This window comes from Salmo trutta, chromosome 20, assembly GCF_901001165.1.
Source record: "Salmo trutta chromosome 20, fSalTru1.1, whole genome shotgun sequence".
NCBI lineage: Eukaryota > Metazoa > Chordata > Actinopteri > Salmoniformes > Salmonidae > Salmo > Salmo trutta.
The window spans coordinates 42,562,449-42,578,777 of record NC_042976.1 but is presented as its reverse complement, the minus strand read 5'-3'; the positions used below and the strand labels follow the sequence as shown (position 1 = coordinate 42,578,777).

At 43.8% G+C, this 16,329-nt stretch overlaps 1 protein-coding gene across 3 annotated transcripts in view; it reads right to left on the bottom strand.

Annotated features, from left to right (window-relative positions):
- LOC115156096 (kalirin) overlaps window positions 1–16,329 on the bottom strand; it is a 288,273-nt gene that overhangs the window by 34,389 nt on the left and 237,555 nt on the right. For 2 of the 3 annotated variants that reach the window (XM_029703397.1, XM_029703398.1), the window contains 2 exons: window positions 1,969–2,240; window positions 672–812 (listed from right to left, as the gene is read on the bottom strand). In XM_029703397.1, coding sequence (XP_029559257.1) covers window positions 672–812; window positions 1,969–2,240 — 413 coding nt within the window. Of the gene's footprint in view, window positions 1–671; window positions 813–1,968; window positions 2,241–13,646; window positions 13,860–16,329 lie in introns of those variants that run through there. The other variant, XM_029703399.1, reaches the window with a different exon arrangement.

Genomic DNA, 16,329 nt, shown 5'->3' with positions numbered 1-16,329 from the left:
GAGCTACATCAGTAAGTAGTAGGCCAGAGACAATTTAGTGCCAAAGTATGCGTCCCAAATTATAGTGCACTGGTTTTGACCAGAGGCCTTGGTCAAAAGCAGTGCACTACAAAGGGAATAGGATGCCACTCGGGACACAGACAGCGTGGTGTGATCTTGTATATAGAGTCAAGTGAGAGAGTGAAAGTGACACAGTGCAACAGTGTGTTAGTTAGGTCAAACACAGTGCAGCAGCTCTTCCAGCTGTAAACCAAGCCAGTGCACATAAAGCCTCACATTGATCAGGGCACAGCAGACACAGACTCCGCTGTAGACACATCTGGTAGTTTGTGGCATAGTGTTGTACTGTACATATAGACAGCAGAGGGGAGGGGGCTGCAGGTGGACACATCTTATGAGCCTGTGCTGAACGACATAACAGATTTTCTGCGACCAATAAGGCGCTTGAAGTCCATTAACCGAAGGGAAGATATTCCTTTAAAAAAAGAAATTGTTATTTTATTGTTGTTGCTAAGGCTGAGTTCCAAAGGGCACCCTATTCCCTACATAGTGCAATACTTTTGACCAGAGCATAACAGGGTGCCATTTTGGACGCATCTAGAAGTTACTCCAGCGTGAGCTCGGGTAGAAGAGGTACTACGGTGTCAGAGAGAGAGGGTGTCGTGTCATACCTTCTCCTCCTGGGACGAGGGGTCCTTGATGATCTCCATGGGGGGCGGCAGGGGGGTGTGAGAGTCGTCCTCGGGCTCCTCCTCTCCTCCACTCTGCATTCCAGAGGAGGACTTGGACAGGGGGCCCTCCTTTCTGCCCCTCTGTAGAGATAGAAAGGGTCGAGTCAGGGGGAGAGCAGGATGAGTTAATGTGGGCCATTGTCCCGGGGTTCACTGGGGTGCCCTGCTCCACCACAGTGCCTCTCTGTCTCAGAATCACACTGGGAGCCACACAGCCACCCAGTAGGAAGTCACTTCGGGCCTGGGGTGCGTCCCAAATGGCACCCTATTCCCTATTATAGTGCACCGCACAAAGAGAGAGAATAGGGTGCCGTTAGGGATGAGGCCCTAATCACAGTCCCACTGATCGGCGAGATCAAATCACATGGGACACTTCTGTGACCATTCCTTTAGGCTTTTTTTTTTTTTTAAGAACAAGGAATCTACTTTTCAAGGTACTGTGAAATTATATTGTAGCTCTCTAATAACATAATGGTGATTATGCATTTCTCACTTTTCTATCCTTCTGGGAGGCATCTAAAACATTTACATGCAGCAGTGGTTATAGTACATCACAACATTGTGCTGCTATCTGTAAATTAAAACTAAAATTGCTTGAAGGCTCCAATTTACACTGTGATGCCCATTGTTCATGACTTGTGATTAAACCAACATTGCCTATGCACCCTGTAGAATTGCCCCATGGCAATTGGGCTAGGATGTCATAAGAAAACAGCTCATACTGTATCCTTGGGACACTGCTCCTCCCTACATGGGAGGGTCAAGAGATTTTGAACGCTTTAGATAAGCAATCCATGTAATGAACATTTTCCTACAGGTTCAGGAGAAGTTCAACAGTCGGATCTAGAGGAGAATCCCATTGGTTTGGATAACAATGGGTTAAACTGGTGTTACCGGAGCTGTACTTCCAAATTCGATCCGTTCACTTAAACCTTTGTAAAACTAAAAGAGCCTGAAAGAAGCACAAGTCCACCATAAGCGTGATGGACATGTCCCTTAGAAACCAATTACTGTATGTACAGAGACACGCTGGATCGAGAGAGTGGAAAGAGAGAGAGGAGGCTGAAGAGAACGCCGAAGAGACGGTGATTGTTACCTCGTCTGCGCTCTCGTCCTGTGAGAGAGGTGGAAAGAGAGAGCGAGAGATGCTGTGGAGAGGAGAAAAAGGGGGGAGGGAAAGAAAGAAAGCTAGAGAGAGAGAGAGATGCTGGTGGAGAGGAGTCAGGACACTCGTTACCTCGTCTACGCTCTCGCCATGCAAGGCGCTCTCGGGCGGCCCCAGGTCGATGCTCTTGCGGCCATCCCTCTTCTTGTGCTTGTTGGGTAACTTCTTGATGCTGCTGCCGTGGCTGAGGCGGCGCACAGGGCTGGTCAGCCACTTCTTCAGGGTGTTCCCCGAGCGCTTCGGTCCCGGAGAGCTTGAATGGATGGAGCTCTGGGATGCCTGGGGCTGCAGGCTGGCCACCGACTCGGTCTTCGCTCCCTCGTGCCCACTGACCGAGTAGTTCTCTGGAACAAGACAAGACAAACAGCATTTTAGACTTCAGAATTCCACCCTGACAACATTCTGTCATACACACACCTTTATAGTACCAAAATATGCCTCTGAGTCACACACCGGCTCTCTCTCGTTGGCTTTGCGTGCGTCCCAAATGGCATCCTATTCCCTATAGTGTACTACTTTTGACCAGAGCCCTATGGGCCCTGGCCAAAGTAGAGCACTACATAGGAAATATGGTGCCATGTTGGATGCAGACTCTGTCCATACACAGTGTGCGCTTCCTGTACTAACTATCCCTTAGTTATCCCTCGCAGTCTGACGTCCACTAAGAAATACCAACCTTCCCAAAAGCATAGGGTGAACAGTACACAGTCATTTGTTTATTAACATTGCCCAATGTAATACAGTGTAGGAATGCAGCCATGTGTATACCAACGATACTCGATGTAGCCTAATACTGTATAGAAATGCAAGTCGCACAGTGCGTGTTCAGCTCATTTCAAGCCTCGGTTTCAGAACACAACACACCTCCTTTTGACCATAGATATTATTTCTACAAACAGGGCCTATGAGAAATGTTATTGTTTTCCCCAAGATATATTTCCAGTGTGTTAGCTGATAATTATGCACTTTTCTCTGTAAATATTTGATGCTCATGTTTGTTTTAACTAAGTAAAAAGATAGTGGAAACATTTACTGGACAGTTGCTTTTCTTACTTTTATGCTAATAAACTGCAGCTTGCGTCATAATGGCTAAAAGGTGGACTAGTTTAAGCTATTACTAACTATTTAACCAAGTTGAAGACATCCAGTGCCTTCGGAAAATATTCAACCCCCTAGTATTTTTCCACATTTTATTGCGTTACAAAGTCGGATTAAAATGGCTTTAATTGTTATTTATTGTCAAGAATCTACACAAAATACTCTAATGTCAAAGGGGAAGAACAATTCAGACATTTCACAGAAATGTACCATTGCTAGACAGCCACTTTCAACTCTTGCCATAGATTTCAAAGCCAATTTAAGTCAAAACTGTAACTTGACCACTCAGGAACATTCAATGTCATCTTGGTTAGCAACTCCAGTGTAGATTTGGCCTTGTGTTTTAGGTTACTGTCCTGCTGAATGGTGAATTTGCCTTCCAGTGTCTGTTGGAAAGCAGACTGAACCAGGGTTTCTTCTAGGATTTTGCCTGTGCTTAGCTCTATTCCGTTTTTTTATCCCAAAAAACTCCCTAGTCCTTGCCGATGACAAGCATACCCATAACATGATGCAGCCACCACCACACTTGAAAATATAGAGTGCTACTCAGTGATGTGCTGTGTTTGCCCCAAGCATAAGGCTTTGTATTCAAGACAAAAGTACATTTCTTTGCCACATTCAAAAATCATGTTAACCACTATTATTGCACACAGGGTGTGTCAATGCAACTTATTATGTGATTTGTTAAGCACATTTTTACTCCTGAATGTATTTAGGCTTGCCATAACAAAGGGGTTGAACACTTATTGACTCAAGACATTTCAGCTTTTCATTTTTGATTAATATGTAATAATTTATCAAAACAAAATTCCACTTTGACATAATGGGATATCGGGTGTAGATTAGTGAGAAAAAATCTCGATTGAATCGATTTAAAATTCAGGAAGAAACACATCGAAAAATGTGGAAAAAGTCAAGGGGTTGAACACTTTCTGAAGGAACAGTATGCGCTGTTGGATCCAGACTAGCTCTGGTCTACAGGGTGAGGACATTTGCCTCTGCACTCTGTTACAAAATTCCTCTATGGAAGGATACATAGACCCAAAAGAGAGCAGAGGTCCTCACATTGATCCAGACTGGCGCCAGAGAGTGATTAGAGCAAAAGCTCCTGAATTAGGTATTTGTCAAACTCCTCCCGGTCCACCACCATGCAGTCAAAAGTCAAAAGCGAAGTTCAGAAGGGTACACCATACCAAAACTTTTAGCAACAGAACACTTTTTTTTAAAACATTTTCTCCCAAATGAACACAATCCTGAAGTATCGTCAGTATTACTAACCACAAAAGCAGAGAGAACATCCATCCCCTGAGATAAAACATAGCTTGATACTAAAGGAAACATTTGGCCAAGCCATTGAGAAAAAAGGGGAGATATGTTTGTGCTGTGGAGGCTGGCCTGCTGTTGACCAGGCCAGCCAGGTCAACCAACACACAAGTCTGTCCATGCTGTTGAAAAGACCCAGGATGTTGTTATCAGCCGGATAGGGAGATATGTGCTGCTCCAGTCAATCCTATTGTGGCAAACAAAAGAGGGAGAATAACACTTCTCGCGCCCGCGAGCAATTGTAGATCGGGTGCCATTTGGAACACATTCAGTGCCTTCAGAAAGCATTCAGACCACTTGACTTTTTCCATATTTTGTTATTTTACAGCCTTATTCTAAAATTGATTAAATTGTTTTCTACAGACAATACCCCATAATGACAAAGAAAAAACACATCACATTTATATTTATATAAGTATTCAGACCTTTTACTCTGTGATTACAGCCTCGAGTCTTCTTGGGTATGACGCTACAAGCTTGGCACAGCTATATTTGGGGAGTTTCTCCCATTCTTCTCCGCATGATCCTCTCAAGCTCTGTCAGGTTGGATGGGGAGCGTCGCTGCACAGCTATTTTCAGGGCTCTCCAATCAGGTTCAAGTCTGGGCTCTGGCTGGGCCACTCAAGGACATTCAGAGACTTGTCCTGAAGCCACTCCTGCGTTGTCTTGGCTGTGTGCTTAGGGTTGTTGTCTTGTGGAAGGTGAATCTTCGCCCCAGTCTGAAGTCCTGATTGCTCTGAAGCAGGTTTTCATCAAGGATCTCTCTGTACTTTGCTCTGTTCATCTTTTCGTTGATCCTGACTAGTCTCCCAGTCCCTGCCGCTGAAAAATATACCCACAGCACGATGCTGCCACCACCATGCTTCACACCGTAGGAATGGTGCCAAGTTTCCTCCAGACGTGACGCTTGGCATTCAGGCCAAATAGTTTCATCTTTGTTTCATCAGATCAGAGAATGTTGTTCCTCATGGTTTGTCCTTTTGGTGCCATTTGGCAAATTCCAAGCGGGCTGTCATGTGCATTTTAATGAGGAGTGGCTTCCATCTGGCCAATCTACCATAAAGGCCTGATTGTTGGAGTGCTGCAGAGATGGTTGCCCTTCTGGAAGGTTCTCCCATCTCCACAGAGGAACTCTGGAGCTCTTTCAGTGTGACCATCGGGTTCTTGGTCACCTCCATGACCAAGGCCCTTCTCCTCCGATTGCTTAGTTTGGCCGGACGGCCAGCTCTAGGAAGAGTCTTGGTGGTTCCAAACTTCTTCCATTTAAGAATGATGGAGGCCACTGTGTTCTTGGGGACCTTTCAATGCTGCAGAAATGTTTGGTACCCTTCCCCAGATCTGTGCCTCGACACAATCCTGTCTCGGAGCTCTACAGACAATTCCTTCGACCTCATGGCTTGGTTTTTGCTCTGACATGCACTGTCAATTGTGGGACCTTATATAGATGGGTGTGTGTATTTCCAAATCATGTCCAATCAATTGAATTTACCACAGGTGGACTCTAATCAAGTTGTATAAACATCTCAAGGATGATCAATGGAAACAGGATGCACCTGAGCTCAATTGAGTCTCATAGCAAAGGGTATGAATACTTACGTAAATAAAGTATTTCTGTTTTCTGCCAAACTTTTGATAAACCTGTTTTCGATTTGTCATTATGGGGTATTGTGTGTAGATTTATGAGGATTTGTTTTATTTAATCCATTTTAGAATAAGGCGGTAACGTAAGAACATGTGGAAAAAGTCAACGGGTCTGAATACTTTCCGAATGCACTGTATTGACAGGAAATTGCAGAGTGGGATAGCGTAGCCTGTGTTGCTGCTGACTTGTTGCTTCTGTGCTAGGTGACTCATTATGGGGAAGTGAGCTTCTGGAGAATCATGTGGACAAAGCCTGTAGTTAGATATTATTAAGTAGATTAGCTAAGCAGCCCATAGGGGTATCACAGCCATATCATAGTCCCAGCCACAATCTCTCCATGTTGGGACAGTCAACAACAGGGCCGAAAGAGAGAGGGGGGGGAGAGGAGGAGAGAGAAAGAAGGGCAGTCTGAAGGAATAGGCCTTTTAAAGGGATAGTTCGGGACTTTGGCAATGAGACCATTTATCTACATCCCCAGAGTCAGATGAACTCGTAGATAACATTTTTATGCATCTGCGTCCAGTACGAAGGAAGTTAGTGGTCGGTTTGCAAGCCAATGCTAACTAGCTTAGCACAAAGTCTGAAAGTCTTTGGGTACAGCAAGCATACTACCTCTTAACTTTTTATAATTTAAAAAAATGTATATGTTTAACTCTGCATTGTTGGCAAAGTACCCGTAAGTAAGCATTTCACTGTTGTTTCCGAAGAATTTGACTTGGTATCCACAAGTTCACCTGGCTCTGGGAAAGTACAGTTGATAAAGGGAATTCATTTACCAAAATCCTGAAATATTCCTTTAACTGAGGTGACCCACAGCCCCTCCTCTCCATGTGGAGTCAACTGATGAAATGGCTCTTTGATAACATGAACACTGCTTTTCAGACAGGCCTTCTCCATGGGCCTTTGTCTGAGAGAGAGAGAGAGAGAGAGAGAGACCACTCCAACACTTGGCTGCATGGGACACGTGTGTACACTTACAGCTATGACCTGCATAGCTGCTATGGAGCATAGTGCTCCAGGCTAGGCCTCCTCTGTTCAATAACCGCCATACATGAGTGTTTCTACTCCACTTCAAAGATATTTGGGTTGCTTCCCAAATGGCAGCCTAATTCCCTACATAGTAAATGGCAGCATAGTCCCTACATAGTGCACTACTTTAGACCAGAGCCCAGGTCAAAAGTAGTAGACTATGTAGGGAATAGGGTGCCATTTGAGACGCAGATTTGGTAACATTCGCTGCAGGCTGTCTGTGGTAACAATGACACTGTGACTGGACAGTGGCTTGTTGAGCTGGCCTTGTGACGCCACACATGATTGCCTGCTTGAAAAGCACTTCGGAGAGCAGAGCGTAATACTGAGGCTTGCTGACGACAGCAGGCGCTCTCATGGGCCCGTGCTACAAAAATAGTGGCTCCCTTGGCCCGGCCAATAGGCCCTGCTCTTTGTACACGAGGGCGGTGTCCCAAAAAGGCACCCTATTCTCCTTTATAGAGCAATACTTTTGACCAGGGCCCATACGGAAGATCATAGGGCTCTGATCAAAAGTGGTGCACCATATAGGGAATAGGGTGCCTTGGTATCACATGGTCCTCTTAAGCGCCTTCATTTCCCACCTTGACCGCTTAATGGCCGCACTAAAGAGAGAGATATTCTCATTCCTCACTCGGCTGTCTCACTGCTACCTAGTGCTTTCGCAGAATCAGCACTTTCGATCACACACACCTTTTGATTTCACTAGAGAAAGCCACTAAGAATAATCCCTTCTTACCACAAAGGGGGTATATTATTTCCAACCCTATATAAATATTGCGCAACGATATATTGGAGTTAAAACAAACATCAGGGTTATATTATGTTGATAAAATAGGACTCCTCAACATGAAACCAAAAGGTTTGTAGATGTTTCTTTGACATGCTCTGATGGTGAATTTAGTTTAAGACCCATCAAAATGTTTTGTTATAACTATATTGTTGGACGGTTTTTATGCTTTGGGACCACTGCTCCAGTTAAACTGTCTTGACTGTTTAAAATGCTTGTGTAAGGTATTATCGCATAGAGGAAACATAGTATCATATTTCTGTGTCACCAACAGTGATTAAGTTATGTGATATAGAGCCAGTCTCACACAATGGCAACCTGTGGAATGACCTTGGGAGTCATTCCATGTCGTTTCAGCAAGCCATGACACCCACCATCTCAGATTGTTCTGAAATCCTCTCTGTAGTTAGAAACAGATGAGATTAGCATTCCTGCAACATTATTTTGTTGAAATATAATTTGATTCTCTGAGAAATGAATGATAATGCATTGCACCCAAATTGACCATTTTAATTTATAGGATTCATAGACTATTCAGTAAATAATGCCCGACATCCGATTTGGACCAAACTTTTTTCTAACAATGAGCAAGACATGAGGAATCAAAAGAAATTGACAAAAGCCCCCCACCCCACGCCAATCCCGCCATAACAATGAGTATACAGTATCAGTTCTCTATGTCTGACAAGTACTATGGAGCTGAGTATTGTTTCTTAATCCCATGTAATGTATTCTCAGAGAATTTGGTGATGTTTTTTTCCCGCTGTTCAGAGAAATGAGTCATTGAAATTGTTAGGTCTGGCCCAACCTATATCCTGATATTACAAAGTTCTGACCACTAGATGGTGTTGTTCCTACTATGAGGTGATCATTTTTTTGTTGAGGAAAAATGTATTCCCAACCCACAATGTTAAAGGCATAGTTCCCCCAAATCACAAAATCACATATTGGTTTCCTTATTAGTGGACAAGCTATGACAGCAACCCATGCTTTGGTTTTCTTTACTTGGCCACTGTTTCAAATGCTAACCTTTTAGCATTAGTGGCACAAATCCAATGCAAGACAATGGTACCTATATTAGCATTTTCATGCCTCATATCCAAATTATCTATAAGTAACATCATTGAGGTACAAAATACATTTTTAGATACTTCAGGATGATTTGGACATGAAGTGTGAAATATAGGTACCATTGACTTGCATTAGATTTGTTCCACAAATGCTAAAAAGTTAGTATTTGAAACAGTGGACAACAAATCCGACGCATGTATTGCTGTTATACCCTGTCCATAGAGTGCTTACAGGGTAAGGAAACCAACATGTCATTTTGTAATTTGGGTGAACTATACCTTTAACATTGAGAAAGGGGAGGGCCCTCGGAGTGTGGTGTCAGGAAAATAACCTGACACTCAATGTCAACAAAACAAAGGAGATGATCGTGGACTTCAGGAAACAGCAGAGGGAGCACCCCCCTATCCACATCGACGGGACAGTAGTGGAGAAGGTGGAAATGGTCCACCCACACAGACAGTGTGGTGAAGAAGGCGCGGCAGTGCCTCTTCAACCTCAGGAGGCTGAAGAAATTCGGCTTGTCACCGAAAACACTCACAAACTTTTACAGATGCACAATCGAGAGCATCCTGTCGGGCTGTATCACCGCCTGGTACGGCAACTGCTCCGCCCACAACCATAAGGCTCTCCAGAGGGTAGTGAGGTCTGCACAACGCATCACCGGGGGAAAACTACCTGCCCTCCAGGACACCTACATCACCCGATGTCACAGGAAGGCCAAAAAGATAATCAAGGACCTGTAACCTGTTCACCCCGCTATCATCCAGAAGGCGAGATCAGCACAGGTGCATCAAAGCTGGGACCGAGAGACTGAAAAACAGCTTCTATCTCAAGGCCATCAGACTGTTAAACAGCCATCACTAACATTGAGTGGCTGCTGCCAACATACTGACTCATCTCTAGCCACTTTAATAATAAACGATTGATGTAATAAATGTATCATTAGTCACTTTAAACAATGGCACTTTATATAATCTTTACATACCCTACATTACTCATCTCATATGTATATACTGTACTCTATACCATCTACTGCATCTTGCCTATGCCGTTCAGCCATCGCTCATCCATATATTTTTATGTACATATTCTTATTCATTCCTTTACACTTGTGTGTAAAAGGTAGTTGTTGTGAAATTGTTAGGTTAGATTACTTGTTAGATATTACTGCATGGTCGGAACTAGAAGCACAAGCATTTCGCTTGTGCTTCTAGTTCATTAACATCTACTAACCATGTGTATGTGACCAATAAAATTTGATTTGATAAAAATAAATAAAAAATAACCCGGAACAGCACCATCTAGTGGTCAGAACCTGGTAATAGCAGGATGTAGGATGGGACAATTTCAATGACAAATTTCTCTGAACAGGGGAAAACACTTTACCAAATTCACTGGTAATACATTACATAACATGAAGAAACAATACTCTGAGCCGCAGCTCCATACTCCATCAGACATAGGGAACTGATACTATATACTCGTTTTTGGGGTGGGATTGGTGTGGGGTTAGAAAAAAGTTTGGTCCAAATTGGATGTTAGGTACTATATTTATTGAATATTATATGAATCCCATAAATTTAAACTGCCTATTTGGGTGCAATCATTTAGCTTCATTGCGCAGTTATCAAATTATATTACAACAAAATAAGGTTGCAGGAATGCTAATCTTAAATGTTTCTAACAGAAACAATTTCAGAATCATCTGAGATGGTGGGGGTCAAAATCCTCTTTCTTGTGCTTTTTGAGGTGGAATGACCCTCGAGTCAATTAAGTAGTCTCAGCTTCAGAATGCACAAAAGAGAAAAAGCTGAGATATAACCATTTTCCCAACAATAGCCAGAAAGAGTTTCTTCACCGGCATGCTGTATCACAAAGACTTGAAGTGATTTCTAATTGAGCCAGGGGTTGACAATAGACTGGGGAAAACATGGACACGTATTGGAGCAGGCCGGCAGCTGGAACATGTGAGCGGTAAAAATGCCTGGGAAGTTTTCTGTTGAGGATCCACGGTCCCCTAGCAACCCGCTTGAGTGTGAAGCAGGCAGGCAGGCCAGTCTTCACCTCAGTGCACAGGGCTGGAGGGGCATGGAGGAGAAAGAGGTGGTGGAAGAGGAGGAGAGCACCTCAGGGGCAGTACGTATCCAATCTCTGATTTAGGATCAGTTTAGCCTTTTAGATCACAATGAATAAGATTACATGGACTGGGGGGGAGCTGATCCTAGATCAGCACTCCGAATGAGGCATCTTGTCACCCTCTCAGGGGCTCCATTGCTTCTGGCCACAACTCAACAACACAGCCTTCTGGCTGCTATCACTCTCAATACACCTAATTCCCCATTCTCACTGCACATGAGAACAACGGCTGACAGTGTACTGCTCTAGTCTACACACAAACTCCTCCATGACAGCCTCATGTCTTATCTAATAGTTTGTTTTTGTGACTACCTGTCCTGATATCTGGTGTAAAATATGCAGTAACACAGGTTCTTAGTACAGTATGCCCACATTTAAAGACGTGTACAGTATGGAATGTCCCACAGGTGGACGTATTCATTAATATACATGAATTAAATTGAAGAGAATCTCTGGGGCTATGAGCAGTGTGTGGTCAGGAAAGAGTTGAATTAGCCAGAGAATCCTCTACAGCTTTTAGTCACCATACGGCTAATTATCGAAGTACAACTGTTCACAGAACATTCCCGTAACTTGCATGTGCTACTCTACCTGCCATAACCGCATCTTATCTTCTGGAAACTTCATCCCAAATGGCCTTTTAAAAAGGCTAAACTGATGGCACTCTATTGCCTAAGTGGTGCACTACTTTTGACCAGGGCCCATAGGGCTGTCTTCAATAGTAGGGCACTACATAGGGTGCCAATTGGGACGTATCCTGCGACTGAGACGCCCTGTCAGCAATGGAATAAATCAGCAGAAACTTATCAGTTGTTTCTCCGTGAGGTATTTTTTGTGTCTACTCTGCGACTACTCTTCTTCACTTGTCGTGTCATCTGACTTCCAGTAAACAGAAAGTTGAATTCCTTGCTTTGCGTGAAACTGAAGGTCCTGCTTTTCCTAACCGGGTGTTACGGGTACTACGCCAGAGTTAGGGAATGTCTATTCACAGACAGGTTTTATTTCCTCATCAGTCCATCAGTGTCACGCACTTTGTGGCATTCTTACATAGTGGAACGCTCACATTCCACGCATATCCGAAGAGTTTTCAAATCTCTCTGCTAGCTACCTCCTAAGTGTGGGTTACATTATCAGCATGTCGGTGCCCATTTGCTGAACGAGCAAAAGGTGAACCCCTAAAGGATGTAAAAACAACAACAACAACAAGAGCAGCAATAACCCAGACATTGGATGCAAAGAGGAAAACATTCCTGTTAACTCGCAGGGCAACAATTAAAGGAGAGAGCCATCCCATCCACATTCAGACAGCCCTCCCTAAAGTTCCCCCTAAGAGTCAACTTCAAAGAAACATGCTGTAACGCTTCACATGAAAGAAGATTTGTGGCTAATTTGGTCTTCAAAGACACCAGTGGTGTTACCATCTACCCTCAAAAAGAATCTAGGTTAGAGAATTGAAAAATATGACTTCTACGTGTATTATCCCACATTCTTGAGAGACGAACCATAACAGGAATGTTGAAAATGAAAATCCACGACATTTGTAAGAACACCTCACGTGTTATGCAATTCTTAGTGACGCGTTCAATGTATATGAATGGGAGCCTACTGTGCTGCTCCAGAAAATAACGTATTGTTGACAACGGCTTCATCCCCATCCCTGTGAATCTCTGCATCCTCTTGCATGGAGACAGCGTAATGATACTGCAGCATACAATAGCTGTTGGCGCCAGTGCAGCTCACATTGAGCGTTCACCATTGCAGCAGCTCTCTCTCTCTTATTGTTCATAGCCCAGAGATGCTGCCGGAGTTAATATATAATGAGCGAGTACTTAAGGTCACATTGGTGCGTAGTAGAGGTGCCCTTTGTCTCTGTCCACTCTACAGCACCAAGCCTTAAAACATCAGCAGACAAGTAAACACTAGAGAAATGCAAATGCAATATATTAAAAAACGGGGAGAGATTTTTCAGGCTGTCAGCCAGCTACTATGAAGGATGTGAAGTCAGACGCAAGCTTTCTCTCACAAATGTTTGAGTGAGTAGCTCCGGTCACATTAAAAAAAGCGCTAGAGACAAACTTTGCCTCTGTGCACTCTACACAGCGAGGAGACACCGAGCCTTAGTGAAAAACGGCAGCAAAGGAAAAGGGAACAGACCGGGAGGAAAGATTCCTGTTTGAACGCCAGTGACAGAGTGCTGCGTCGTCCCACTAAGATTCTACACAATAAATCCCTAAAATTTCCACAAACAAGTAAACACTGGCAAGGTAATGCCATGCGATATTAAACAGGAGAGACGTCTAATAGTGTCAACCAGCTACAGTACAGAAAGTCAGATACAAGCATTATCTCACAAATGTTGGTAGCAAATACAATTCAAATGGTAATTAACATCTCTGACTGATGTCCAGATAAAAGCATTGCTTAACAATATTCAGGATCTCCATTCTAAACCACGGACTTGTGGCAGGAGCCCGAAAACGCGCATCGGGCTCCTGTCAGGGTTACGATTGGAGAACAGATTCTGATAGGTTTGTGTTTTCTCCCAGCTGAGCTTCTCACGGAAAGATCTTCCATATTGTTAAGCTATGCTTTTATCTGTACATCAGTCAGGGACGTTACTTACCTTTTGAGTTGTACTTCAGTCAGCAGTAAGGTACGCACCTGTCATTTTGTAACCGCAGCAGCAACACTTAGCAAGAATCCAACCACAACAGGAACAACAATGCCTCCCACTTTTCATCCTGGCCAGCTAAAGGAAGCTCATGGCTCCGGGAGACGAATGATAGGGAGAGAGGGGAGACAGATGCAACATGCACCCTTACCGCAGTCCAGTCAACCAGCGACTAGCTACTTCAAGTTCAGCCTGTTCCACTTGCCTCCACTGAGGGGAGGGACGGACAGGGAGGAAGGAGGGAACAGGGCAGACGCACCCTACACTCCCAGGCACTCACTCACTGCCTCTGATTCACAGAGAGCAGCTTGGGTTAGAGTGAAAAAGTTAACGTAATAGGTCACTTTGACAAATGCAGCACCATCCCTATTTGTATGGTACTAGCAAACATAAAAGACAACACTCAGATTGTTTATATACTCAATCTTAAAAAGGTCCAATGCAGCCGTTTTTATCTCAATATCAAATCCATTCTGGGTTGAAATTAAATACCTTACTGTGGTGGTTTTCAATTAAAATGGTCAAAAAGAAACAAAAATAGCTTCTTAGCAAAGGACAATTTCTCAAACAAGAATTTTGCTAGGACTGTCTGGGGGGGGGTCTATGTGGGCAGGGGAAAACTGAAAATTAGCTGTTATTGGCAGAGAGTTTGGAACGCCCTTTCTTATTTGTGACTGTCACCAGGCAGGCCAAAACTCCATCCCACCAAAACAGGCTGACATTTCAGGCGGTCTTTTCAAACAGCCCTTGCACTAAAAGAGCATTAACATAATTTAAACAATTTCACAGTATTATTTCAACCTCATACTAGAGTGGAAATATACACTACCGGTCAAAGGTTTTAGAACACCTACTCATTCAAGGTTTTTTCTTTATTTTTACTATTTTCTAATAGCGAAGACATCAAAACTATGAAATAACACATGGAATCATGTAGTAAACAAAAAAAGTGTTAAACAAATCAAAATATATTTTATTTGTGTTTCTTCAACTAGCCCCCCTTTGCCTTGATGACAGCTTTGCACACTCTGGTGTCTCAACTATTATTCTAAAATGTAGAAAATAGTACAAATAAAGAAAAACCCTTGAATTAGGTTTTCTAAAACGTTGGACTGGTAGTGTATATAAAACACAGTAAAATCAAGTTTTTTACTTTTTAACTGCACTCAGTCTACCAGTAGTTCAAATAGGCTTCATGGGTGGGAATGGCTGTCAAATGTCATGTGCGGGCACATTCTTGACAAGCAGATATGAGCACCAAAATTATTACTTCTTATGCTACTGAGGAAAGACAGCCAGGTTTCATTATGTTAATTGCCATGTTACGCCCTGAAAATAAGTCATTTCCTAGTACTACTCCCTCTCTAAGTCTCCAAGTAACACTTCTGAAAAAACCTCTGTATATCAAATCCTATAATGGATAAATAAGGACAGGTTGTGTTGCATACAGACAAAGTGCCCTTGGTGCTGTACTGAGAACTAGGACACTGCAGTTAAGGAGCTGTGTGATTGTTATGGAGCATATCTGGGCTATGTGGCTGTTGGGGACACAGAAAGACAGAGCAGTGCTTCAGGGAAGGCACAGACTGAGCCCCATACAGCCAGATGGAGCACAGGCAGGCCAAGGGTGTTTCATGATGAACAGGTAGAACTGGTACTAGAGCAGTGAAGAAATAGACTACCAAATGGGACATTTTCAAGGAAGACAATATCAACATAAAATCAGCAAAAAACAAAAACGTCCTCTCACTGTCAACTGCATTTATTTTCAGCAAACTTAACATGTGTAAATATTTGTATGAACATAACAATATTCAACAACGGAGACAAACTGAACAAGTTCCACAGACATGTGACTAACAGAAATGGAATAATGTGTCCCTGAACAAAGGGGGGGGGGGGTCAAAATCAAAAGTAACAGTCAGAATCTGGTGTGGCCACCAGCTACATTAAGTACTGCAATCTCCTCCTCATGGACTGCACCAGATTTGCCAGTTCTTGCTGTGAGATGTTACCCCACTCTTCCACCAAGGCACCTGCAAGTTCCCAGACATATCTGGGGGGAATGGCCCTAGCCCTCACCCTCCGATCCAACAGTTCCCAGACGTGCTCAATGGGATTGAGATCCAGGCTCTTCGCTGGCCATGGCAGAACACTGACATTCCTGTCATGCAGGAAATCATGCACAGAAAGAGCAGTATGGCTGGTGGCATTGTCATGCTGGAGGGTCATGTCAGGATGAGCCTGCAGGAAGGGTGCCACATGAGGGAGGAGGATGTCTTCCCTGTAACGGACGGCGTTGAGAATGCCTGCAATGACAACAAGCTCAGTCCAATGATGTGACACACTGTGACCATGACGGACCCTCCACCTCCAAATCTATCCCGCTCCAGAGTACAGGCCTCGGTGTAATGCTCATTCCTTTGACGATAAACGCGAATCCGACCATCACTCCTGGTGAGACAAAACCGCGACTCGTCAGTGAAGAGCACTTTTTGCCAGTTCTGTCTGGTCCAGCGACAGTGGGTTTGTGCACATAGGCGACGTTGTTGCCGGTGATGTCTGGTGAGGACCTGCCTTACAACAGGCCTACAAGCCCTCAGTCCAGCCTCTCTCAGCCTATTGCGGACAGTCTGAGCACTGATGGAGGGATTGTGCGTTCCTGGTGTAACT